The 27,256-nt window shown below is 38.4% G+C and overlaps 1 protein-coding gene across 1 annotated transcript; it reads right to left on the bottom strand.

Annotated features, from left to right (window-relative positions):
* Positions 1-4,471: 4,471 nt before the first annotated feature.
* On the bottom strand, positions 4,472-27,082 carry DYTN (dystrotelin). Its single transcript, XM_075153970.1, has 16 exons — positions 26,955-27,082; positions 25,472-25,518; positions 23,294-23,368; positions 21,423-21,624; positions 19,848-19,933; positions 18,865-18,953; positions 18,125-18,196; positions 17,616-17,779; positions 16,642-16,753; positions 13,852-13,997; positions 12,072-12,240; positions 10,297-10,367; positions 8,091-8,250; positions 6,323-6,803; positions 5,608-5,754; positions 4,472-4,823 (listed from the first exon to the last, which is right to left on the bottom strand). The coding sequence occupies exons 1-15, from the start codon at positions 26,972-26,974 to the stop codon at positions 5,651-5,653; spliced, it is 1,998 nt and encodes a 665-aa protein (XP_075010071.1). The 5' UTR covers positions 26,975-27,082; the 3' UTR covers positions 4,472-4,823; positions 5,608-5,650.
* Between the last annotated feature and the right edge of the window lie 174 nt (positions 27,083-27,256).

Below are 27,256 nucleotides of genomic sequence, written 5' to 3' on the forward strand. Positions count from 1 at the left end.
TTTGTGGGTTTTTTTAATTACCTATGAATTCAGTCTCCTTAATAAACTGCATGATTTATAAGCAGTTGCCTACTTTAATCTGTGTGTACATCAGGCTTTTTATAATGCATGTGACCTATTCAAACTATTGTCTTTTGGGTACCAAAACAGGAAACAACTGATCCTTCAATAAGACATAGACAAGCAGAGCAGGAAGTTGCCAAAAACCTTCACTGGCTCCAAGACAGGATTAGAGTCGAGATGGTGGTGTTTTATTGTATGCATAGCTGTACACTTGTACAAAGCAACCACTGCTGAAAGACATCATCCTACTAAAGAAAAGTAGTACCTATTTTTATATTAAAAATACCTTCAAAAATGTTTTCAGTTTTCCAGCAAAAGTAAAAGGGTTAACAGGTTTTACCAGCTCCTCTGTTTACTTTCACATAATATTTTTACGGTATTTTCCCTAAATTTTTAAAATGCCGCTTAAAATTTTACACATTCTCACTTAAACTGTTTAATCAAAAGAATTCTTATACATAACTTGAATTTGTTTCTTTTTTAGTTTGCAAGTTCTTTGTAGACAAATCAGTTTCCTCTGACTGTTATTGATTAACTCTAATAGGCAATTTGATATTAAACTAATGCAACATAACTTTGGGCAGTAACATTTGATGCTTTGATGAAATGAAATATTTCCATTGCCTGGCTGGCTGAATGCAACTACAAAATTCAGCTTTCCAGGGCAACCACATTTAGTTGCTCATTCAAAGTTTCTTTCCTTGAGCATGTGGCAATATTTGGTTGCTTTTTTTTTTTTTCCAAATGCCCAAACAAAACCTCATTTTCTGGGTGTTCATCAACTTGCAGAAATAGGTTCAAGCAAAATGTGTAAATGAAATCTTAAAATGGTTACTGGGCCTGAACAAAATAAAGCTTAAACATAGTCCCATTGGGTGAAATCCTGATCTTCTGGATTGTCTCCTGGAAGCAGACAAAAAACTAGTAGGAGGGCTATCATCTTCAATGGCACTGAATTTGTGCTCAAAGTTAAGCATGCAACAAACCATTTAAATGTTCAAGAGAGGAGGGAACACTAAAGCAGGATGAGCACAGGAGCACACAGCTTAATGTACTCAGCAACACCCCCACAGCTGCCTCTTCTGGCAGCCACAGCCTACAAGAGTGCTCTGCTACTGTGTGGGAGGGAGACAAGAGCACTGTTACAACAGATCTGCTCACTCCTGTACTACTGTTGTTAATCATCTAAATTATATTAATATATCTAAAAGCCCCATTGTGCATAGCTTTATATTAACATAAGAGACACAGTCTTCACCCGTGGTCCCTACAGCTATTAAGGCCAGCAACTGACAGAGAATGTGTTAAGGGCTTGATGCCTCAGCCAAGTAGGACTGGTATTGTAGTAGACCAGGTGTTACCTGTTCCCATATGCTCTCAAGCTCTAGAAAACGTAAAACCAGACAGATTATCTGAACAGGTACTGTTTATCTTAGATGCTTTTCCACAGGGCCCTTTGGGAAGAGGCTAGTGTTTCCACTTTAGATACGTCCCACCTGTAACAACAAGATCCCCTAGGAAAGGGCTGCTGGCAGCTTTCTTCCTTCCTTTGGATAGCAACAGAAATGGCGAAATACCACTATGGGCCAAGCTCATGTTTAGCTGAAACAAATTTGCAATAGTTCTCTGCTTCAGCAAGCTTCTTAATTAACAGGCTGTAGCATCATTTGGCCTTTGAGGAAATGGGCAGGAAAGGATTAGTATGTGGAAGAAAGACTGAGAAAAGAGATGAATCTCTAGCATAGGTCACACTATGGAGAACATTTGGAAATTGCTGATGTAAAGGAGACAATCTGTGTTATTAATTGTGCTGAAATAAAAAAGGGGATGCAATTAATTACATGTAAACCTGCAAGTGATAAAGTTCCTAAAGGAACTCTTACCTCAGGCAATTTCTTCTCTCTGAAGGTCTTGGAGCTTAATTCTATAACTTAGGTCTTGCTTGCTTTTATCCAGGTCTCAACAATTTGGCATGAAAACACAATCAGATGATGCTGATGTTTGCTATTGATTCACTCACTATAAACTGGGGCCTTCTAGGGTGTCTGTGTTAAGAAAAAGCAAGTGCTGTGACTATGAGATGCAAGCAGATTTGTACAGGAATAATTAAAAATGTGCCTGTGGCTAAAGACAGGATATTGCCTCCTGCCACTCTCCCCTGTAAACTCCATGGCAGATCTTGGGGTGAGCTTGGATTGTTTTTGCAGGTACTGTTCCTGGCTTACTGTTTTTCAGTCTGAGTGTGTCAGAAGAAGGATGGGATGAATATGTCTGACTGAGGTTGCTTCATTGTCAGCTGAACTGAGTAACAACAAAATAAAGGCCTTGGGATTTTGTCCCTTTCATCTTACAGAGACCTGGCAGCTAAACAACTGCTTATTAGCATGAGAAAACACTTCCCTGAGTCTTTACGTGCTGCCATGAAGTAAGAATTCATGATGGTTCAGGAATATCTATTTGTAAGAATTTGTGCTCCAGACCTGTTCTATATTGCATCAGACCAAAGAAGTATTTGTTGGCTCTTACTGTTTCCAACCGATTTTATTTCAGATGCACTCACTCTGAAGGAGATTTAAAGCCTCATCAGAAGCTGATGGATATCTTCCCATAATCAACAGTTAAGTTCCTTGGACTGTTGTTTGTATCTCTTGGCACTGGTATATTGCAAAAGCTACTAAGCTTCTATCTCACACTATTTTCTGTTTATGTGATAATATGGGTGTATCCATTTTCTAGTGACCTCGTCGCTATTTGTTTTCTGAGGTCCTCCTCCCTCAATTAATTTCTTTACTTTTCACCCTCTTCACCCTTCCTTTGCTAGACACAAACTGCTTGTTGGCTTCCAGTTGCATACCATTATTTGTTGCTGTAATTCTTGAGTGTTTGCAGTATGTGTAATTAAGTATCCTGTGACCAAAACTAGCAGAAAGAACCAGGAGTGTTCATTATTATCACTACCACAGTGTAAGGTCTTTCAAGAAGGTGGCTGAGGTGCTACCAACAGAAAACAAGATTTCTAGCCATTCTAATGAGTCAGACAATCCCTTTATCTTGGTGATTATAATTCATTCTGAAAAATACAAGACCAGGAAAATCCATGTGGAAAATTAAGCATTCTGCTGAGCAGCTTTTCTTAAGCATTACATTTTTCATTGTCCTTTCCAATCACATCAGCCTAAACCCTGTTTGATTATACATGAAACAAAGCTTCAGAATATATAATTTTCCTGACTTTTCTCCCAAGGCATCCAAAAATATTTTGCTTTCACCCAAATCAAATTTATTTTCTTAATAATCACAGAAAAATTCCTGTAAAAACTAGGAGTATTTTCTCTCTTGAAAGTTGGAAAGTTCCAGTGTTTCAACTAAAATCCTTAAAAGTATGCAAATTTTCTTGAACCATAACTGGTTTTGAGCCCACATGCACATACTCACTCACTTTTTTTTTATGCATGTCCTTCAGAACAGTTATAGTAAGTGGCTGAATCTATAATTTTTCTCTCTGAACTGGTACTGAATCATTTCCAGTTCTCAGATCTTTAAAATATTTCTGTGCATTATCAGAAAAAATGTTTTCCTTGTTGCTGTCATCAACAAGAGATACAGCACAATTCCAAGGAAGTAACTAGACCATAACAGCTGCTCTAGAACATAATAGACTGGCATAACAGCTAAAGAGAGAGAAATGGGTAATCATTTGCACTACTGAGGAATCACACTTGGTAAATTTGCCATTAGTTCACATTGTAACTTAACGAATAGTTAACAATCCAAAGAAGTACAACATCTGATGATAACATGCAAATCATTAACATGCCATATCTTAGCCCATTATCTCAACCTTCAGAACTGCTGTCACTAAAGCAATACGCATTTGATGACACGATCATCACAGACTATACCAATGTATCTCACAGAGTTGCACTGCTGTAAGAAATGTGTAGCAAACAAGAAGCAATGAAAGGAAAGCAGTGAGTATCTATTATTTTTCTTCTAAGAATGATCTAAATTCTTTCTAAGGCTTTCACTCAGCCATCATTATAAGAAATGAAGCTAGACTGTAGTATGAATGGATCCAAGCAGTATGCAATGTTTCTTTTGAGTGATATCTTCCTTCTTCTTCAAATCCCAGCCTGTTTCCCTGCTGATGCCTAATACATGCTTTGTAATCAACTTCAGCAAGTACTACCTGCTACCTACAGCCAATCATCTCTCTGTTTACAAACTTCTGTGCAGCTTATATGTTTACTTACACGCGTATCTATGCCTGTATGTGTGTGTACAGGCTTGATAAGTATTTTTAACACTCTGGAAGTTTTAGATATGTTCCATCAAATACAAAGTACTAGTAACTGTTGTGGTTTAACCCTAACCAGCAACTAAACACCACACAGCAGCTCATTCACTCCTCCCACCTCTGGTGGGATGGGGGAGAGAATCAGGAGAGTAAAAGTGAGAAAACTCATGGGTTGAGATAAGAACAGTTTAATAATTGAAATAAAATAAAGTAAAATAGTAGTAGTAATAATAATAATAATAATAAAAAGAATATATAAAGCAAGTGATGCAATTGCTCACCACCCACCGACCAATGCCCAGCCAATCCCCAAGCAGCGATCACAGCCCCCTGGCCAACTCCCTCCAGTTTATATACTGAGCATGACGTCATATGGTATGGAATACCCCTTTAGCCAGTTTGGGTCAGTTGTCCTGGCCATGCTCCCTCCCAGCTTCTTGTGCACCTGGCAGAGCATGGGAAGCTGAAAAGTCCTTGATTAATAAGCACTACTTAGCAACAACTAAAACAGTATGTTATCAACATTATTCTCATACTAAATCCAAAACACAGCACTATACCAGCTACTAGGAAGAAAATTAACTCTATCCCAGCTGAAACCAGGACAGTAACCAAGAAAAAAATTCATTTTCTCATGTTTTAGGTGCTAGGTAAAATTACATTCTTATTAACCATTCTATACTGAACACTACATTCTTATTAACCGTTCTATACTAAAATACAAGTTAATCAATAATGGAAAGGCTCTTCTAAAACAATCAAATTCCTTTAAATGTTCAAAGCATCTTTTCCTTTAAATATGAATTCAGTAGTTTGGAAAAATATGAATATGTAAATATCAAGTACTGATAAGTCTGACAGTTAAGAACTTATTCCTTCCTTTAGTCTAAGAAACAATGATGTGATAGAAAATACATCACTGAAACCAGTTGACTCAAGCCAACTCTCATATGAAAAATAAATGTTCCTGAAACACAAACCATTACTGATTACATAGCAGTAAGAAGAGGGGACAGGGCAGGACCGTTGTGAAAGCCAGTATAATATTAATGAAGACAAGCTAATTTTTATCAGCTGGGCCAATATCTACTGCACAGGAGCTGGAAACCACCAATAGAAAAGGAACATCATTCTCTAACACTAGTTATGGTTCCTGGTGAAGTCAGTAAATGCAGAAATCTGTTATGCTGGGTTATTACAATGCAACACCTGAGACACTTTAAAGAGTCTGACATAGCATCAATTACCTTCAGTAGTTCAGTGAAGCTTTAAGGTGAATGGTAGTTTCCATCATTTACAAGCTGGTGAAGTTACTTGGTTGATGAGTTCAGAAAAGGATCTGCAAACATGTTCAGCTGTAGAGAAGAACTCCTGCTGTAAAGCAGACTGTTGAGCTGAAAAGTAGAAGAGATTTTAAGTCTTTCAGAGCATTTGGATGCTGCCAGAGCCCTGAAAAACTCTGTATAAATCTCTAATTTAAGATAACTCTGTAGAAACAGCAGCTTTTTCTGTCACTCTGCTCATTACATCCTCATTATCAATAGTGAGGCATCCTGAGTGTTGAACAAAGCTCTGCTGTGTAAAAGACCATTGATTACAAAGGGATTTTGTACTGCTGGAAGTCTGCCTGGGACTAGAGTCATAGTTACAGTGTCACAGAAGTGGCAACAGAAAAGACCTCCAGTACCCTCACCAGTGAAAGTTTGCTCCTTAATTGACTGCTGAGTTGGATTTCCTCTTATGCGCTTTGACTCATCCTGTTTCAAATCAGTCCAACATTAGGGGCTATATTCCACCTTACAGGAATATGTTTTACCTTACAGTATAGAGCTGGAGTACTTATACAATGGCAAAGGCAAGATTCTGAGTTTCCTCTGAGGGTTAAATGATTATGAACAATATTAGAGAGTAAACTGGATGGAGGAGAGAAGACAGCGTCAAGGTAACTGGGAGAACTTATACCTGGTTGGGCTTGCAGAGACAATGCATCCTTCAGTTTCATCACTAGCTGCTGCAGTTCCACTTCCTCACTGACTTCCTTCCCATCAGGTGGTATCTGCACTGCAGTGGGAGTAAGAACTGTATTCCTCATGATGCCACTGAGGGAGTTTTCTGTCAATTCAGGCAAATATGTTTGATTCTCTTTTGCTTTTTTATACTGTCCCATAAAAGGTCTATCACTCTGCAGGGACACTGACTCCAGTGGGTCTTCTGAGAACACGAAGTCCAGTGCAGCAGGAACCTCAGCTATCTGTAACAGCTGCATTCTATTTGCAGAGTTGGGGGGATTCAAAGATTTCCAGTCTGCACACGTTCTGGAAGTAGGCCTTATCTGGGCAGGATTTAATCCACCCTGCATTCTCCTTCCCAGCAGGACATGTGGACTTCTTGGCATCATATTCTGACACTGTGCAAAAGGATGCTCTGATGACTGTAACATTGTCTACAATAGACAAAATACAGAAACTACATTGTGAAAATAATTGATATTTTGGTTTGCTGGTTGTACTAAAATAGGTAGGAAAATAATTTTGGGTCATAATAATTTTTTTTTTTTAATTTCTGGTGAACTAAATACATTCATTAAATAAAATATTTTCCTGCAATAAAATAAAACTTTGTGTTTGAGTTTGGACAAATCTACGTGGCCATTTTTTCCACAATTCCAATCCGAAGATATCATATGTTTGAATGCCATTGAAAAGTGGGAATAATAATGTTCCAAGAGTAAATTTGCAGGCAAATTGTTCTAAAAGAATTAAACTAAAGGAAAAATATATGTGTATATTAAACACATATCAAACACCTCACACCTGTTAACATTTGAAATTCCAAAACTAGGCCGGTTGTCAGTGTCACAATTGTACTTGGAATCTTCTAGACAGAACTACGATAGCAAATACCATCCACTGCATGAACGCTGAGTCTGATGTAACTGGGATGCACTGAGCTGATTGTGCATGCCCTGGACACTTAACTGCGTGTGTGCAGCCAGTCCTGCATGTTGTGGACAGGCCAGTGTCACAGCATACACAAAGGATGGTATGACGTGCCAGGTCATACTTGACTTCATGTGCAAGTGATATAAAGCTGACCAAGTGTGCACTGCAGATGTGTCTGGCTCTTCTCTATGTTTCACCATCCCTGAAAAACACTCTAAAAACAGCATTGCAGAAAATGCTACAAAAATGCTGTAGTGGCAAATACATATGCATTCCCTGTGAAATAAGGGCCTTTGTAGAACCTCAGAGATACTTTAAATGAACAAGAGTCCATACAATTGAAAAGAAATAAAATATTTTCTGTAAGAGGTCTGTATTACATCCCAGTACAAGACAGCAATTCGAAATGACAAAACAATATTTTATTTATTCAATGCCAACACAGGATTCTTCTCTAAAGAAAAGACTGTAATGAAGTATCTAACACTTCTGTTGGAAACCATTTTATCACTCTTATTGGAATACCCTCTCATTTTCATTGCAGTAGTATCTAAACATCCCAGACATGAATATCCGTGCTAGATGCTAAATACATACAGAATGACAAGAAAACCCGTGCTGCAAAGAGCCTATCTGCTTTCTCTGAAGACAAGAGCCTAGGATGACTGAGCAGACAAGCAGAAGGTGCACGAAATAGTATCAAAAGTGCTGGTCTGCAGGAAAAGGAGAAGTTAGTGTTCAGTAATTGCCCATAGCTGTGAAGATTCTTGGTATATTTATCACTGTACCTTTATTTCTTGCTTCATTTGTCGCAGCTTCATTTGTAGGTTTTCATGGCTTGCTCTCAGGCTTTGGAGCTTTGCCTCTATTTTGCAGCTTTTGTCTTTCTGGCAGCTGTGAAGAAATTGCATTTTGTCCTTCCATTTGTTGAACTGCTTCTTCATGTACCTACCAGGGGCACAGGAGGGTGGGAATTTTGCTAGATCACACACACACAAATATATGCAGTCAAGGAAAAGAGCAAACACTGTAGCAAAAACTTTCTCCTCTCTGTCAGTTCAGGAAATTTTTGTCAGCTTTGGGGTTAGAGGCCAGTATTTCAGGAACTGGGCAGTATTCATGGAATTAGCAAAACCAGGAGTGTTCTAGATGAGGAAAGACACAAGCTAAGTGGAACTGTGGCCAGGAGTGAGCCTTGCATCTTGGGGTTTTACCTTTCCTGCAAAGGTGGCTGCAAGAGGAGAGACATTACAGCAAAGATTCCCATCATTTCCCCCTGGGCAACAAAGGAGTAAAAGCAGCCTCTACCCCTTTGACTGAGTTCCTTCTTGTTCCTGGTATTCTATGCAGCTTGTTTGATGATACCAATAGTTTCTGCACAAGCCACTTGTCCTTGAAAAGATACTGTGATTTTTGCAATGAGAAGTGTCACCCTCCCACGCACACCAGAGAAGATTTAGAAATTACCTACTTAGAGTACAATACGACAAAAATACCACTCATCTCTCTGTTCTAGAGTTGGGATTTCCCTAAGAAGTCAGGGTAGAAATACAGTTTCGTCTTCCCCACGGCTGACGTGGAGACAGACAGAAAAGCTTGTTAACTCTACAGTAATAAACCAACTGCTTCATATCACACAGCTGAAATAGTTATCTCCCATGCTTAGTTACATCCAGAAGTTCATCTGATTCACTTTCTTTTGGGTATGCATTGGCTCACAGACAAGAGTCCCATCAGTTTCACCGGAATTATGCAAGATTTGTCTGAATGGGACAGCAAGTCAGACCATTTAAAATTAAAATAAATATTACAGTGATCCCTTATAACAGCATTTAATGGGTCTTTACTGTAAAATGCTGACTACCTTCAACTAACTCAGAGCCCGGTTCTGTGAACAGGCACATAAATGTTGGAAGTTGGTCCACAAATAAGAACAAAGAGCTCCCCATGACTAATGTGATTCGTTCATCCAGTTGTATAAGCTCTGGTTCACAGAGTCATGCAGTATTTCAGGAGCAGGCTTCCCAGATAACCTCTCAACTATTGCTAATCTAAACAAAAGCTGAAGATCTTTGCCATATCTCTTTATTTTCCCATGTGAGAATAGAGAGTGAGGTAAGGACACAGACTTACAACGAAACACAATTGCTTTGCTCTAGTCTTGGAGTGCCCTTGTGTGAATTTGGAGCAGCAATTCTACTTTGACTTGTTAGAATGAAACAAAACAGGAAGAGAGGGAACTGAACATACTGAAGGAAATAAAGAGAGTAGATTCAGGATCAAATTCTACACTTCGCTGTAATTCCATTGGTTTCAGTGGTCACAGACATGATTATATCTACAGCACATTCATATATAACTACAAAAATGAAGGAGGGGAAAGCAAAAGTGAAAGAAAAAGGTAAGCATGGTTGCCCATAGACCAACAGCGCCCCCCCCCCCCAACCAAACAAACCACCCAAGAAATTTGTAGTTTGGGAATTAATGTTTTATTGTGTCAAAGGTTTGGATATCAGAAAGGACTTCTGTGATAATCTAAGTAATGGAATTTTTACCACTAGTTCCTGTATTAAGCCTGTAGTCTCTATTTGAGTTACAGCACATTTTTTAGAAAGATATCCTACCTTGATTTAAAAACTTCATGTGAATTATGAAATTTGCTTTAAGTCTTATTCAGAGAAAAAATTGAAAAAGTATGCTATTCTGATATTTTTATGTGAACCAACATTTTCCCCTAATGACTTTTAGAAATGTAAACTAACAATTGCAGAAATTCCGATGAAAGCAAAACAAAATGTTTTGCTTTGCCAGAAATTGTTTTTCCAGTGATCTCCATTTACAATTTTTATTGCTGAGTTTTCATCATTCATCCCCATTTGATAGGATTTCTTTTTAAGTCTCAAAATCTCTAAAGTATGGAAAAGTCATTTGTCTTCCAGCTCTTCACTGGAGCATCATTGCCCACCAGAGTCAGTCATTGTTCCATTTACCTACCTGCTCTCATTGTGAATGCTTTTGATGGATTCGTGCATTTTTAACACATCTGCTTCAAAAGAGGCTGTTGCCTACAATGAAAAAGAGAAAAGTATCTGTTCATAACTTTATCAGCAATAACACTTCATTTTCTATGCAAATTTTGCTGTAAGAGGGCATGGCAAATTTGGGATTTGGTCTGTTTTACAGATTTACTAGTTAACTTTTTAAATTTAACTGATTGCAATCAACTGATGCATTAAAGTATTTCTAATGGCTATTAGAACGGACTGGAAAATTTACTCTATAGAACAAATTCTTTGTCCTATGACAAATTCTAAGTGTATGAGAATTTGTTTTGTTTTAAATTAGAACAAAAACCTAATTCCCTGGAATTTCTGCAAAATGGAGTATTCTGATTTGGGAACAGTCTCTCCCAAGTCACACAACTGCTTTGGGACAAGGAGATGGAGGGAGACAGGCTGCATGTAGAAGAGAGAAGAGAAACTCCTGGTCTTTGGATGGAAGTAGCAGTCTCTGGGCCATGCAGGGGACAGTAACCCAAAAGTCAGGGAGACAAACACTTTCCAGGTAAGCTGCTTTAGAGGCATGGTATAAGCTGGAATCAGGGCTGCCAGGAAATTATGAGACTAAGAGCTGGGTCCCCAGGACCTCCAAGCTCATGGATTCTACTAAAAGCTATCATTGGACTTACGGTCTGCATCTTTTTAAGCAACAAGATGTTGGAAATCAGTATAAAACTGCTCAAAAAGAATTCTCAGCCAGGAGAGAAAATGAACAAGAGAGCAATGCATGTGACAGAATCCCACTACAAGGATGCAAGTCTCGTCTCGCTGTCTTCTAAAATGACAAATGCCAGCCATCAAAATTATATGCTTAAGCAATGTCTGCCCATAGCTTCTCCTGCAGATATGTGCTGGCTGGCACTATACCTCGAGCTGGGCAGCAGAGTCCTAAAAGACAGGTCTTGCAAAGGGCAACACAGGAGTATCAGCCAAAGGAGTGACCTGACATGCACAGGCTAGTTCTCAATTACTGCACCCTTGGCTTCCGGGAAGAACAAGATGAGTGGATGACACAAACTGGTTTGAACACAACCCAGTGTTCCCTATATTCCGAGTATGTGCAGAGCTACCAACCCCTCAAATAAATATAGAAACAAAAAACTGCTATGTACTTATTTTTATCTACACTGTCCTACCCACTCCTCTAGCATTATTTCTAGCTCTAGCAGGGAACCTGGAAATGGGTTAGTGGAGAGCTTTTATGCATGAACTATTTTAGTTGGAGTGGACATTACTCTGGGTTTATCTTTAAGAAGGGCCCGTTCTGTCCTCTTGCTGTTGCCATGGTGATAAAAATGGCCTGAGCCTAATAAGAATTCAGGCATCCTTCCTTGACATTTGCTTGCAGTAGGAGGACATGATGGCATTTTTTACTTTCAGAACAGAGAGGGGACTCCAGTCTTAGCTAGTCTTTAATGTGCTACTCTAAGACAACTCAAAAAAAAAAAAAGTAACAGAGCAAATATTCTTACAAATGCTCCTGAAGATCATGGAAGTCAAGGAGTTAGTCACTAATCTTGGGAGAGTATCAAATTCAAGCTTCACTAAGTTTTCAGATTTCACATTTTTTTCCGTAAGTGAGAAATTAACAGAAAGGTGAAGCTGCCCATTACATTTCTTTTTCATTGGTAATTAGAAGGCTGTTAGATAGTTAACTTGGTAGGTCTTCTTCACAGCTTTAGCACTATTATAGCTTCATGTTTTGCTCACCTGAGCTTTTGTCTTGCCTTGCTCTGGTGTCTTGCTTTTATTCTCACTCTTCTGCATTACAGTTCTGTTTTCAGATATGAACTTGAGTGACTCCAGGACAGGTCTGTCCGCTGGGAAAGACAGGTTTTCAGGGCCAAGTAGTGGTGAAGCACTGAGTTCTGCAGAGGGACTGTGTGCCAACAGAGAAATAATGAGTAGAGAAAGGATCAAGCCTTATATGGTTTTGGTACCCAGAAAGGTCAAAATAAAACTAATGCACTGTAAGTAGACAGACAGCTGTGCTATTGACTAAGCAAGAAGTATGGTTTAGCTATGCCTGCTGGCATATTTTGGCTGAAAGAATAAAATTCCTGAAAACAAATTCCACTCTTTCAACAGAATCTCAACAACAGGTTCTTCTTTCCACCTATTTAGTATCAGTGCAATTTGCTGCTTCTCTTTCTTACTTCCTTTGGCCAAGAGCTAAATATACTGGGAAATTCAACTACAAAAAGATAGCAAAGGGCCATATATCCTGCTGTTCAGTCCGTTCTATGCTAGGAGAAGCCCAGATACCTATCAGCCCCACAGTGACACCTGTAACGGCGAGCCCAAATTCTTCTTTCTATCATTGCTACCCAAGCATTAGGTAAGCAAAACCCCACAGAATTACAGAGAAATCTTGATTGCTCACAGAAGGATTCAATGACATTCAAAATGAAGAAACATTTTTTGTTGCTGGATACAAGTGGGGAAATATTAGCAATGGAAAATGTTTTGCATTTCACCATATTCTAAAAAACAAACACTGAAATAATATTCTCTGTGAAAATCACTGTAGCTATCATGTATTGTTCTTACTGTATATAAAAAATTGGTTTCTAATAGCAATGTACTTACCTAGCAGTGTAGCACAATCAAGTTTTATAAACAGATTTTTCTCCTCCTTCACGCAAGGATGAAATTAATTCTTTTAGAGAGGAGTGACCATTTTTTCCCTATTTCAGTCTCACTGAAGCCTCATTTGGAGAACACATGTGAGATGCAAGAGAGTTCCTAGGTCTTTATACAACTAGGAAGGAATCTCACCCTTCGTACATTTGTAGTGTTTATTTCATATAATCATTCCCTTCAGTTTCTACCCCTAAATATCAACCAAAATCTCAGAGCACGGAAGGAGAAACTATAGGAGAAATCACAACATGACCTCCAATGCTCATTATTAACCACTGTGATCAGTGGAAATACAGTAATGAATTTACACATTAACTAAAAGCACACAAAACAGATCTGAAAGAACTGGAATGGTGAGATCAGCTTCTCACTATTGTGATTAATCCCTGCAATTCAGTGGGACTTGAGTACAATGATTGTCAGTGAACAAACTGTGGGTCACATGTGGAAAGCATTCACAGTTAATTTCCAATGAATTTGTCACAGAGGAGTGCTTAAAAACCCATGCAATTGTGACAAGTACTAAATATTTGCAATGCTTGACCATAGACTGAGCCCAAGAAATGGCATGGAGAGAAAGAGATGACATAAGGAAGGAGGGAAGGAAGACACAAGCATGTTATATTTTATAAGACAACTGGTCATTAGGTTGTCAGCATGGTAATCATGGTTAAGCTACAGAACAATGTGTAGCAACTTCCCATTCATGCTTTTCCTTTTTAATGAACAAATCGTGACATGGTGGCTGTCATAACAAAATCACTTACTCAAAGGACATAATCAAGCAATATCCCACAGCCTGACACGTTATTCAGAGATTATAGACTCATCAGAAACAGAAGCTCACAAAGTCTTTTTGTGAGTAGGGAAGTACCTCTCCTCCGCTATCTCCAGAGTCCTCCTTCTCTGAGCCTCCTTTCTTCTGCAGCGCTCCTGAAACAGGTTGTTCCTGATGGTGCGGAGAAAATGCTTTGCATTCGCCTTTGCTGACATCTATTGGAATGAGGGATAATAAAGAAGGGAGTGAATTTTCAAACAGGTGCTGCCCAGAAGTAGACACAGTCCAAGGCAAAGGCAAGACATAAGAAAGCAAAGGTCCACCTGTTCAACGATTGAAGAGGCTCATGGCTGCTGTCTGAGCCCTAGAAGGGGAGCTGAGGTGGATGAAGATGCGGGAGCATAGGCAAGAGCGTCTCCAATTCTGTTAGGTAAGCAAAACACTCTGCCTGGGCCAAATTCAGGCAGCCTGGAAATGCCTAACGCAGGATTTCGGCAGTTACAATGATTAAGCTCACAGTCACAACGATAATTCTGCCTGAGTAGTATCTAAGTTCCCTCTTAATCAATGGGAAGAAGTACTTTTATACTTGTATGAAGTGTTAATAGATACAGCCTTATGTGCCTCACGTCCTCCCCTTGTACAATACAGTAAAAACTACACTTCCATTTGTCACAGCAGTGTCAGGTTCAGGTACAATATCTAAGCTCAGTAGCTCTATTATAGGAGGACACAAACCAATTCTGCCCCAGGAAGTGACTAGTGCAGAACATGGGGAAAGCCCTGACAGACTGAACAGGAAAACACAAAGAAAACATACAGCATGCCTCCTAGTCATTTCTCAACATGGTAATAACATTACCACAAGGTGTCAGCACGGTAAGGAAAAACAGCGCTGATATTTCAAATCCCCACTCAGCAGCCCACTCCCTGACAAAGACAATGTGAAAACTTACCCAGCCAAGAACAGCATCTGCTAAGAGTGGAAGGTATGGGAAAAGTGGCTTACTACTGACTCTTTTATGTCCCACACAGAGGATATAAGAATGGTATCTGTCATAGTGAGTAGCTTATCTTTTTAATTTTGGTATAGATTATGGCCACGAAAGTAATATTTACAGGGTTAGTATTAGAGTAGGTCTTCATAAAGGAAACCTAAGTTCAGTGATCCAGTTGCAATATTGCAGGAACAACGTGGGAAAGCTCAATGTCAGACAGTATAGGAGAGGAAGGGAACTTCATTTTAGAACAAAACCGATTTCAGTCACTCATAGTCACTCACAAGCACTAACATATATGTGTCCAAGTAGTCTTTCCAGCATTCACACACCAAGGTGTACATATACACATGGTATGGCCATGATGACTTACAGTGACATGGAGCACAAGAGATGCCAGTTCTCCTTAAGCATCCTGGGTTCCTCTTAGTGTGACCATGTGCTGGTTTTTGGATGTGCCTTTAGCTCCTTTAGGAGCTGGCAATGATTGTAATCTTTTGTCTCTTTATTTAGGTCTTTTATAGGTATAGGTCTTGTCCTTTACCTTCACATCATCACCTCTTGTGATGGCATCTTCAAATGGCAGTTTGTCCTTTGTTTCAGGCTACCTTTTGTTTTCCTGATTTTGTTGTCCTGAGAAGCTGTGTGTGGAAGTGCTGTGATCTTGCTGACCAGCTGATCTAGGTTGCATCATCTCCTGCCTTGTTATATCCCTCCTGCCCCTCCTTCTGGTGCTTCCACATCCACACACTCCCATTCACACTGATTTTAATGTCTCTATTATAAATCTCTACATGAGGAGATCAGTTGCCATTTGATTCTCCTACTTTCTCACAGATGGAGGATGAGGAAGAATATTTGGAGGAATGAACATCTATCTGTTATTTTTAATGCAGATATTGAGCATCCAGATATAGTTTCTCATAGTGTTATCAATAGGGTTTGATTTTCAGAAAGAGAGCAATGAAGTGGCTACAATTTAATGTTCCCCCAGACAAAGGGTGACTGCAAGAGCAGTCTAACTAACATTCTTTAGTTTTGGTGCAGACACTGGCTACCCAGATATCTTTCGTGTTAAGTGCAGAGTTTCAGGAAGGAGACCATGAAGTACAGCTTACTAGGGAAACTTTCATGGGTGCTTTTCAGCTCATTTACTGGAACAGAAGAAGATACTGTTCTATAGATCCACAAAAAATCCTGTCTGCTGCTGTGGGCAAGATCTGGAATGTCCTGCTCAAAGGAGAAGCTGGTCTTCCAAACACAGATTTCCAGTGTTAAACTTCACCACTAGTGTGATGAAAGCACAAGTTGCCCCTGTAATGGAGCCCAAGTAGGTGAGCTTAGTTGGGCCCATGCTGCCTCTTTGTGCTGCATCCCTGACAGAGACTGACAGAGACAAATGAGTCCAAAAGGCTTACAATAAAGTGGAAAAGCTCTGGAATAAAGGAAATTTCATGCAGGAGTTTGTATAACTTTACAATGAATTTATTTCTGAATGAGTCTGCATTAGGGTTGGGAGGAAGAAGCACTGGGACACTTCACAGGGGCCTTTCCACAGGTTTAAGGATGATCTGCAAATGGCAAACTTGCCATAAAACTCCGTGGGAAGAGGACTTGCACTATGACGTTTCATGGCTCTATTCAGTTATTTCAGAACAAAACACTCCTTCTAAAGTTAGAAGCCCCCTTTTTTCCTTTCCCTGACTCACTGTTCCCAGATTAATAATGCTAATACCTCACAGCCATTATGTACGTATATTACACACATAATTTCATAATCAATGTAGTTCAAGAGTCTACTGCCTACTTGCCTGCATGAAGAACCTGAACAGGGAAATGAATCAGTACCATGGGACTCTACCTGCACACAGTGTTCCACAACAGGATGTGATCTCTTATGTGGTTTGCTGAGACGGCCAGTGAAAAAGCAGACTTGGCAAAGGTCAAAATTGAGGCACTTCAGACAGCGATACCTGTGGGGGAACACAGAAGGATTAAGTTACTTCCCCACAAGTAGGAACTTGGTGTAAGTGAGCTTGAGAAATCCAGATCCCTGGGTTCTGAAATGCAGAGAAGCACCTTGTTAGAATAATGACTTTCCTCAGCATTCTCTGAATGCAAGAGTTATTTTGTCCAAATGACAGTGGACTATTCTCCAGAACCCAGTAATGATTTTGATATTATTTATTTGCTGCATCGAAATTCAGTCTAAGGAAGAAACAGTTGTTCTAGTACCATTTTTGAGAATGCAGTTACATCTTCATATGCTGCTTATGCACCAGCTTATCTCTATTTGCTGTGCTCATGGAACTGTAATATCACATTATTGATGTAGGATTTGCAACTTTGCAAAAAACTAAAAATGCAAAAAACTAAACCTGCAAGCTTACTATTTTCTGAGCATTCTGGTCAGTAGGTAATGGATAGTGTTCTTTTTACATCATTAGGCCATTTTATACCATTACTTACATGAATAAGATGCTAAGATGGGTAACTTAACCAGCCAGTTAATACACCTGATTATGGGACAAAGAACGAAGAAATGAGACACACAGGTTTAATTGGCTTTACCACTGAACTGCCAGTTTACTTTCAGTAAGTCTCCGTAATTGTGTCTGTGCTAGTGAACTAAAGAGAAACAGGATACAGGCTTGAGCACTAGCCTGTAATGGTTCTCTCTTTCTCTCGCTTACTTGATAAATTAGATTATGTCTGAAGTTTGTTGTTTAATACAGCAGTTAGAGTCTGTAGGATATGCAAACAATAAGAGTCTTACTTACAAAAAGTAAGAACTATTTATATGAATGCTATAGACTACAGTAATTACTGACGCACCTGAGGCCTGTAATAGGGAAAATTTTGCAGACTCTACATCTAGCTTGGTGAGAAACCATTTCTGTGGCTGATAATCTGTAACACGTAGGGAGCCACAGGAGAACAGCAGGCTCTGATCTCAGCCAAGACAGGAATTTTTCTTCAACAATTGCTGAATTCAGAACCTGGAAAAAATACACGTCTCAAGTTCAGCCATTTACTTGAAAAGAACTGGTGTCTCATCTACAATTCCTAATAAAAGCTCTGATATTGAACGCTGCTAGCATAGATTTTCCATTCATGTAAGATGTTACTGGGTTCCAAAGGTTTTGGAATAAATGCAAGAGTCTTCAGTAGTATCTTACTGAGCATCTTTTCTATAGATATAAATCGTCCTATACTGTGAGACTGACAAACAGTCCTGCCCCTTAAAAGTAGATACTGGTGGATGTTATATGGTGATACACTTGCAATTTTAATCAACAAGCAACATTCAAAATAATTTCCCAGGAGATCATAATTTCACTCACCCCATGGAAACAGCTGCGAGTCGCAATTTCCACACATGACAGAGTGCAGTTTTCTCCCACAATGGCTGGGATCTGCATCAAGAAGAGAGGCTCAGAAACACCTCAATAAAAAACAGATATTCCCATCATGCTCTGCTGAGATGGTGACAGCACACAGATGGTGAAGCATCTATAGAAATGCCATTTTACATGCTGTTCTGAAGAAAACTTGTTCATATTCATACCATCAGCATGCAATTTCATAGTTCAGTATGTGTCAGAATGACTTGCTCGCTTACTGAATGGATCAACATACTATGTTGCCGTACTAGAATACTGAAGGACACTGGGTTTGAACCTCAGGGGTCATCTTCAGATCCCATTTTCAGCACCAGTTCAGCTGGAAATACCTGTATGCTAAGGCATTTTTCTGCAACTGCAAGCTATTCTAGTGAGTACAGACATCTGACGTTTGGAGTCGCTTTAGCAATAGCTGTATGCAGCTGTTCCCAGGACCTGTAAGCTCAGGCAAAATGAATGCAGAGGCACTTATGAGAGTGGTTACTCTGACTGAGAAAAGCTACAGAATTTGATTCTTTTATCTACTTTGCATGGTAGCTCCCTATGTCCCAGAGTGCCCTACTGACTTCAATGCCATAATGTAATCATCAAACATAAAATGTATCAACCATGTATTTTTTTCTCCTAGATTAGGATACTCCTACAAGATCTGTTGTGTAACAGCACTGCACTGGCGTTACCTGATTTAAGTCTGTTAGTAGGCTTCTCAGGGCACTACGGGTAATCAAGGCCGCCTTCCCATCAGGGACAGCATAAAACTGGAAGAAAGCTGAAAACAACCAAAGGAAAAAAACTGGAATCCTGGCAGAGCCTGAAGTGTCTTCTAGCTACTTATTCTCAAACTATCTACATGATGATTGCAGCCTACCAATTAAACCCCTCAAGAAAGTTCTCCTTTATTGTCTATCTAATAGGCACTCAGTGACTGCTGTGACAATTCTTTCTTCCTACGGGCAGGGGAAAGAGAAGGAAAGCAAGGAAATTACGGCAATTCCTTATTCCTGGCAGTTAAGACAGGTAAGGATGAAGCAAACAATGAGCTCATTTTCATGGCTGTAAGAAAAATATTTAAATATGTTTATACAAGATATGCCCTATTTAAATTGTGAATTGTTAATTCCAAATTGTAATTTGGAAGGAAATACACAATATGCAATGGGAGAGTATGAGGCCAATATGCCACTTGTGGTCCATTTGTTCTCCATTTTGAGCATTTAATTCAGGCAGAAATCTTTGTGCTGCATATTGCACTGGGCTACCTTTATCTGTTATACTTAGTCCTTTAAGCATTTTTGTCTAATGTTAAAAGGGCTCTAAAAGCTTCCTGGATCAAATATATAAAATTGTTTTCTAATCCAATGAAATTTAAAACTAGGGGTTTTCTGTTCTTTTCTGCTAGGCAAACAGAACTTGGCCTTCATTTTTAAGCTCTACTTATCTTAAACTTTATTATGATTTGTTCTGAGACTCTTTATGCAAAGATGGCTATGGACATTGATGGAAAAGTATTCTTCTGCATCGCCTTTCTCTACAACTAAGCAGTCAACATAATTTACTTTTTACATGGCAGAACTGTATTCTCTTTTAAAGTAAAAAAATTACAATGGAGATTTTTCTCAGTGTTCAGTATTTTAGGCAGTGTATAAAATCATACATTTCCCACCTCTGTATTTAGCCAGTAAAGTGTCTCCTGAAAGGGCAATTAGGGCAGCTGCAGCAGATCTAGTTTTGATATAACCTGTTCCAGATCTAGGAAAATAAAATAAGTTACACTACATTCACCAAGAATGTAAAAACTGAAACCTCTAAAGAAAAAAATATTGCTATGTTGGAAGACAACTTCAAAACTCATATCCTTTTATATGTATATAACTGATGTCACATTTTAATGGTATTTTATGTCTAGGACCCTTTGTCACTGAACATAACTACAAAGTTAACTGTTCAAGATACCATGCAATCGTAAAACAAAGAGACAGCATCTCCTTCAAAGACCTCACATTCCAAGTAAAATATAATTTTACATTTACAATACATGTCCTAAAAAAATTCTGTTCTTCATTTGTGGAAAGCCTTCCCCAATATGGAAGAGAAAGCAGGATTACAATCTGGTTTTTGCATTATATCATCAGACAGCTTCACTGTGGACCCAGATCTGTACTGAGCTCCTCTTGGGCTGATTCCCTTTAATTTCACAGCAACTCAATTTAATCAAAAGGATAGATGCAGAAGCAGGACTTTAGAAACTTGTGAAATTTTTTTTAAAAGAGAAATTACAGCAAAAAGAAAATGACACTGCCCTAAGAAAACAGCAAAAAAAGACCAAGATAGTCCTGTGAAGAAGATTCTTCTAAATTATTTCCCTACAGTGCACACAAATTACAAAATACTCTTGATATTTCTAGCTTTGTTTCATAACATACCAGTTTATTTTTAGTCTTAATAGATTTTTTTAAGTACAAAAAAATTCATAACCTGGGACCTTAAGCAGTAGTGACCATATTATTTATCAATAGTAACTAAAGAAAAAGTCCTGCAGATCACTTACATCTCACTCACTTTCAGTAAAAAACTTTGCTCTGATGTAGAAGGGAAGAAATTTTACCTGTGGTGAATAAATTCTACATTGAACTTAGCCTTTGTCTTTTAAATCTGATACAATCACAAACCAATCCTGCCTTTAGTGAATTAATTAATTATTCACAAACAATACATGAGAAAAGTACACTCTGCAAGCTGCTTTCTTATTATTCCCAGAAACTATTTGCTATTCACAGGAACTAGCTGATCAGCTTAGTTATGAGACAGTAGTTTTGTTTCCCAATTGGTGATGAACTTTTGAAGCTGGAGAAAAATGAATAATGAAAAGTGACTGGAAAATTCTTGACCTGTGCATAGATACTGTCATTCAAAGGCAAATATGGATTCTTTTTCAGGAGTGTATCAAAATATCTTGGCAGCCAAAAGAAGAGCTACTCTCTGTAAAGCTATTCATAGAAAAAGTTAGCATGGAGTGGCAGACATCTGGACTTCCAGATAATTTTGGAAACATTTGACCGCTGTTTCTCTGATAAAGCTTTGTGCCTCATATTCCTCTAGCTGAACTGCTCCCATTGTGTATACCAAGAAAAATACCATCAAAATGGGAGAGTTTCATACAAAAATGGTATGAGAGTGGTAGAAACAGACTTGGCCTAGCAGTACTTCATGATGGATTTACATTTGTGCTTCTTCTCACCTGTCATACATGGCAGCTAGCAGGCTCAACGTGAATTCAGCAGCTCTTGGATCTACCTGGCCTGGTTTTTCTAATCTCGCCGTTTGGAACAGTTCTGTCAGCATGCCAGAGATCTGCTGCACTTTCAGAGAAATCTGCTTTCCCCTCTGGCTCTGTTCACTTGATAGGATGTGCTCAATCAGAGAAACATCAATCAAATCCACTGTGGGAAAATTAAAGGAGAAATGAATGAGGATCCCTGCCTTTTCATGAATGGAAGCTCGACTTTTTTTTATTAGAAGTGCCTAGATAAGACAAGTCTGTAAAATGAAGTCTAAAACAGTATGCAACATAAAAAGGAAATAATCTGGGAAAGGTCTTGCTGGGTTTATGGATGTAGCAAAACTTGTGAGGCTACAAAGATAGAACAGCTCAACTAAAATTCCCTGGATGTCATTTTGGGATAGATAGGAACGGAAAGAAAACAGCATGATTAACTGCATCCGAGTTACAGAGGAAAACAGCATGATTAACTGCATCCAAATTATAGACCTAACTTTCATTCTATGCATAGATAGTATAAAACCACACACCATTCAGTACTTCAAAATAAAGCTCACCTGGAACTGTGGAAACAATTTGTGCTTTGATGTAGGCTTTCTCCTCATGCACAAATACAATGAGAAGGGGGGGCACTATGGCCAAGAAAGGGGCAAACAGGCTGTGTTATAAGTGTGCCAAGGAGTAACTAATATCCGGTGGGAAGAGAGAGCTATGGCTTCTTAAAGGTCACATTCAGTATACCTCAGAGGCATGATCAATTAGAATTAACATCAGAAGAGAAAGATTGTAGTAGATTGAAAGTTTGTAGATTGCTGAAGAAGCAAAGAACCTAGAATATGTCACCTATGGTCTTTCCAGCGCAGATGGGAAAATATCAGTGTGAGACACTTGTGAATCTCAATCTGGAAACCCATATGCAATTCTGGTCACCAGTGTTCAAGGAGCAGTAGAGTAACTGGGATAGACGCTATGAGTGCCTAGAGGAGACATGGAGGACTAGGCAACAGAGCTAATGAAAACAGTACCTGTGTGAGTTAGTACTTCCATGCTGTGACGCATAGCACCAGGCAGATTTACCATATCAGACTAAATACATTCATAGAAAAGCGTGCCCAAATGAAAAAATATTGCCAAGGCCAACAAACTAGTAATTTTTTCTGCGCTACCCTGAAGACGTCACTTGAAATGTTGCGCATTTTCAGCAAGAGACTTTCAGGTGGAAAATTCAAGATTTCCATGCATTTTAGCTCAATGTGGAATGTACATCCAGTAATTTCAAAGCGAGCTAGGTGACCAGGGCTTTGTTCCATAATTCTTTGCTTGCACAGAATTCTCACTCACTTCAAAGACAGGGAGAATGAGTGCTAGCCAGGGGGTTTTCTGATCTATCATATTTTATTTTGTTCTTATTAATACTTATAGTATTAATAATAATGCCTGCCAATGCATTTTCGATAATCCACGATTATTTCCAATAAATCAACTCCTAAGAAACACATGAGAATTTGACATTTAATGAGAATAATAATATACAGATAAAGATTCATAATGGCCAGTGATGTCTATATAGCAGTGTTGCAGATTGTAATAATAATTTGATTCTCCCGTGCCTTTAGAATTTTACTACTGTATTTCCACTGACATACAAAAGGGGCAAAAAATCAATTTGTATATGAAGTACTATCTAGCTCTTAAGTGTTCATAATGCATTCTGAGATTCTCAGGTGGAAAATGAGAGAGCAAAGTAGCATAATTCATGGTGACAGCAACACAAAATTTTTACAGATTCTTCTCCCTGTCAAAGCACAGGATTCTCTTCATCTACTAACACTGGCACAGACTCTGTACTGAGCGTAGTTTTAGGGCTGTTCTGTAGACGGGGCTCTGAACATCATTGAAAGCCTCTGTGAAAGAAAACAAACACACATGACAATAGAGTGGTTCGTTTAAAAAAAAAAAAAGGGAAAGAAAGAAAAACAAATTGTTTAACTAAAAATTGAAATAACCAAATTTGGACTTGATCAAAACCCACAATACTTTGAAGGAAAATTTTGAAAAAATGAAAAAAATTAAAACATTTTCTTTTTTTCCAATAGCTTTGTGGAGAAAATGGTCTTCTTATGACCAGTGACACAATGAGTTGTAAAATAGTATTTAACATAGAGAGCACACCTGCTTCTTTGGGAATCAAGTCTATTCATGGACCAGAAAAAAGGATATGCACTGTGCATACTTTTAGCCAATATGAAATAACATTTCTTCAGGCAAAACAATTTCTTGATCAGAGATGCTCTTCTACAAGGAACAGTTTGCCAGTCAGCACAGCAGGGTTATTGTTTTGGATGCATATTGTTTCAAGCATTAAACAACTTTTCTGTCAAGATCAACATCTGGGACTCCCTCAGAAGAAGATAAGCAATTTACCAGCGCAACTGGCTTTTGACATCTCTGCTTAGTACTCCCACTCAAGCTGCTCGACTAAATCCCATACCCTTACATGATTTCAGCTCATTCCGTTCACATCACTAAAGGATGCTTTCCTGAGTGGGAAGTGAGGGCTTCCGAACATGACCTATACCTGGTACTTTACACACATACCTAGAACTTCAAGACAAAAAAAAGGCTTGTTCATAATAGCTTTAGAAACTAGAAAGGGATTTATCAGTTATCCTGCTGTCCTCAGAGACTCTTTCTCCCTGTACTTCAGAGAGGAAGAGTTACTCACAGTTGATTAAGGTCAAAGATAAGCAACAAATAATGCATAACTGAGTAGAAATAACTCACAAAACTCTCTACCTGTTTAGTCTGGAAATAAGCCAATCTGTGTGCAATGGTTTCCCACAAATGTACCAGACTAATGTTAATAGTCAGCAAATTATGGGCTCCGCTAGTTCCCAGATGCTGCCTAAGATATAGAAATAAGCCAATATCTGCTATACCATCTGTTTAGTCCTGCTCTTGTCATACTATGTTTTGTGATATTATTTGGAGATGTAGTGTATCATGTCATACAATGTGAAAAATGAGTTTTGACTTCCATGCATCATCAGTTCTCTTTCTTCAGTAAACTGATCCAAAGCTCTTTTGAAAGTAACAGAAAGACTCCCACAATTTCCAGTAGGCTATGAATTAAATTCCAAATGCTTGTTTTCAAATACAAATGCTAGAAACATACATATGATCCAACTCAAACACCTTCCATGTGCAAGATAACTCTCTAAGTGGAGGGAACCTGTTTTAGTAGCCATCTGCTACTCACTTCAAGTCCATCCTCATAGACAAAATGTGGCCTCAAAGTAGGGCATTCTGTGCCTGTCAAGCAGTAGTTCCAGAGTTAACGTGCAAGAGCACACAAGTAAAACAGCAGACAAAGAAAAAAAAGTCCAAATAAAATACAAAATATTTTAGGATTATTATTTATGAGAGGCTATTTAGGGGCACTAAACTCTTTCATTTCTCATAGGAATGGAGCTTCCACTTTGGATAGAAAAACAGCATGTAATCATTCTGCAGTGGGTCAGATTTCACCTCAAGACTCATAAATGCCTTTTGTTGAGAAGCTGACAAAGGAATTCTTACACATATAGAAAAGAATGCATTGCTTCCTGACATCGGCAGTTGGTTACCTGCTAGTTCTGCATTTTGCGCTACTTGTTATGTAGCAGATGAAGTATCCGCTAAGATTTTGCACTCAAAAAGGGAGTGTATGGCCATCCTTCCTGCCTTTTCGAGAATATGTGAAAAAACCTTATCCTATATTATAAATCAGGGAACATGGCCCCTATGCACCTGACCATTCCATGGCCAAGGTGATAATGGCAGAGAAGGTGCCAGGACAGATCCAAAAATAAAGGTAGGACAGCACAGCTGTGTAATTTGTCATTTATGTGTGACAGCACAGAGATTCTGAAAGTGGCATGATTTCACTACAATTCATTAGTTTCTGTCCAAACAGACACAGAAATGTCTCCTGAGAAAAGTTGGGAAAAAATGAGAAAAATCCTTACCCTGCAAGTCTGGATCCATTTGAAATGAACAGATGGCATTAGGCATTCTATAACGAAACAAACCGAAGTGTAAAACCACATTTTCTAGACAGAGACATATCGAACCATTCAAATCAAACTTTTAATCTGAACAATTTACTGGATGCATTTCAGAGATGAAATTAAACAGAATTACATAAAACAACATAATAGTTTTGGTGCCAAGAAACTCCAGAAAATTGTATGCTCTGCATCCTCTCTGCTCAGGATAAAGTAGGAGTAACTCTAGTAACTGCAAAATTGTATCAGGGTGAAAACAGCCCCCAAAACAGTTTCAAGTACAGGAAACAGGATCTTTCACTATTGAAGAGTCCAGTGTTTACATACAGGATTACTACACAGTCCATAGTGTATAATTTCAGGTCAGAGAGGGCATACCTTTACACCAGACTCTTCCCAAGATTTGTTGATTACAACTGCTCACAAGTCTATTTTCTAAAATTTTCAAACAGAACTAAAGTTTGCAGCTGAGCTGACATTATTTCTTTTTGAGCTGAGAAGGAAGAGAAAAAGGAAGCATAACCATGAATCTACTTCTTCACACAACCCTGAAAGCAAAAGTAATTATGTCCCTGATAATAATAGAAACTGAATGTCTCCCCTCAGGATTTATTTCACTAATTCTGTAAACTACATTATATTTTTAAACATAAAAATATAAATATGAATTCAGTATAGTAACTATCTTTCAGTTAATATTACAGTTGAAAAACACTAGGTATAACAGATCTAAGTTACACGAGACTCCAAAGGCCACATATATGGCTTTTAGTGGGGAAAAAAAGGAAATTTGCTAGAATAAATAAAAATTAAATAGTTGGAAACTATCTAAAACTTAAACAATAAATTTGGTATTAAATCTGAACTTACCCAAACTTTCACTTCATTACATTTTTCCAGTGAGATTCATTGATCATTTGTCATAAACATGACAGAATACTGGCCAATTTTGAAGCATAAATATTCAATGATCTATAATTATTGAGTCTACCATAAATGTGCTGCTCACCATTTTAATTGGAGAAAGCTGCAACTTTGTGTTTCAGTCTCTAAATAACGTATAAATATTTAAAATGATGGGATACAGATTTGCTTTAGTAACTTCTTCATTAAAGACTACAAAGCCACAGTTTTTATTGAAGTCCTTCTTTGAAAGAAATACCACTATGTTTCTTTTTCACTACTCTATTTTCTTCCTTACTAAGGTTTAGAGTTTGGACTCAACCCTGGTTTCTGCAAGTTTGCAGTTCTGCCCAACATTTACATAGGCATGTAAATTTGCTTATACAATTACTCCTAAAATGGGTGCAGCAGTATATGTCTCTGCATAGCTTGACAGAGAAGTCAATGTAGGGAAATCAGTGAAATCAGAAGATTCTAAGCAATGAATTAAACATAAGTGTTTAGCGAAAGCTACATGTAGCAACCTAAAAGATAGACTTACAAACGCACAGCTTGCCTCATGTTTTCCTCCTTTTTTTTCTCTCCACCAAAGGTACATAAAATAAAGCAAGAGGATGAATGTAAAAATACACTGGTTAAACTCACTTAAATTAGAACTCGCTCATTAGAATTTGCTCACTCATATAAGAACAGATCCACTGACATCACTGAGTTATACAGCATGCATAATCTATTAGCACTTGATACTTACTGTAAGATGATAAGCTCCTATCCAGTACAGTGCAATGTCTAACCTTTAAATTACGCATATGGATAAGCACAGTACTCTTGTACTAGGGTACT

This window comes from Calonectris borealis, chromosome 6 (genome assembly GCF_964195595.1).
Source record: "Calonectris borealis chromosome 6, bCalBor7.hap1.2, whole genome shotgun sequence".
NCBI lineage: Eukaryota > Metazoa > Chordata > Aves > Procellariiformes > Procellariidae > Calonectris > Calonectris borealis.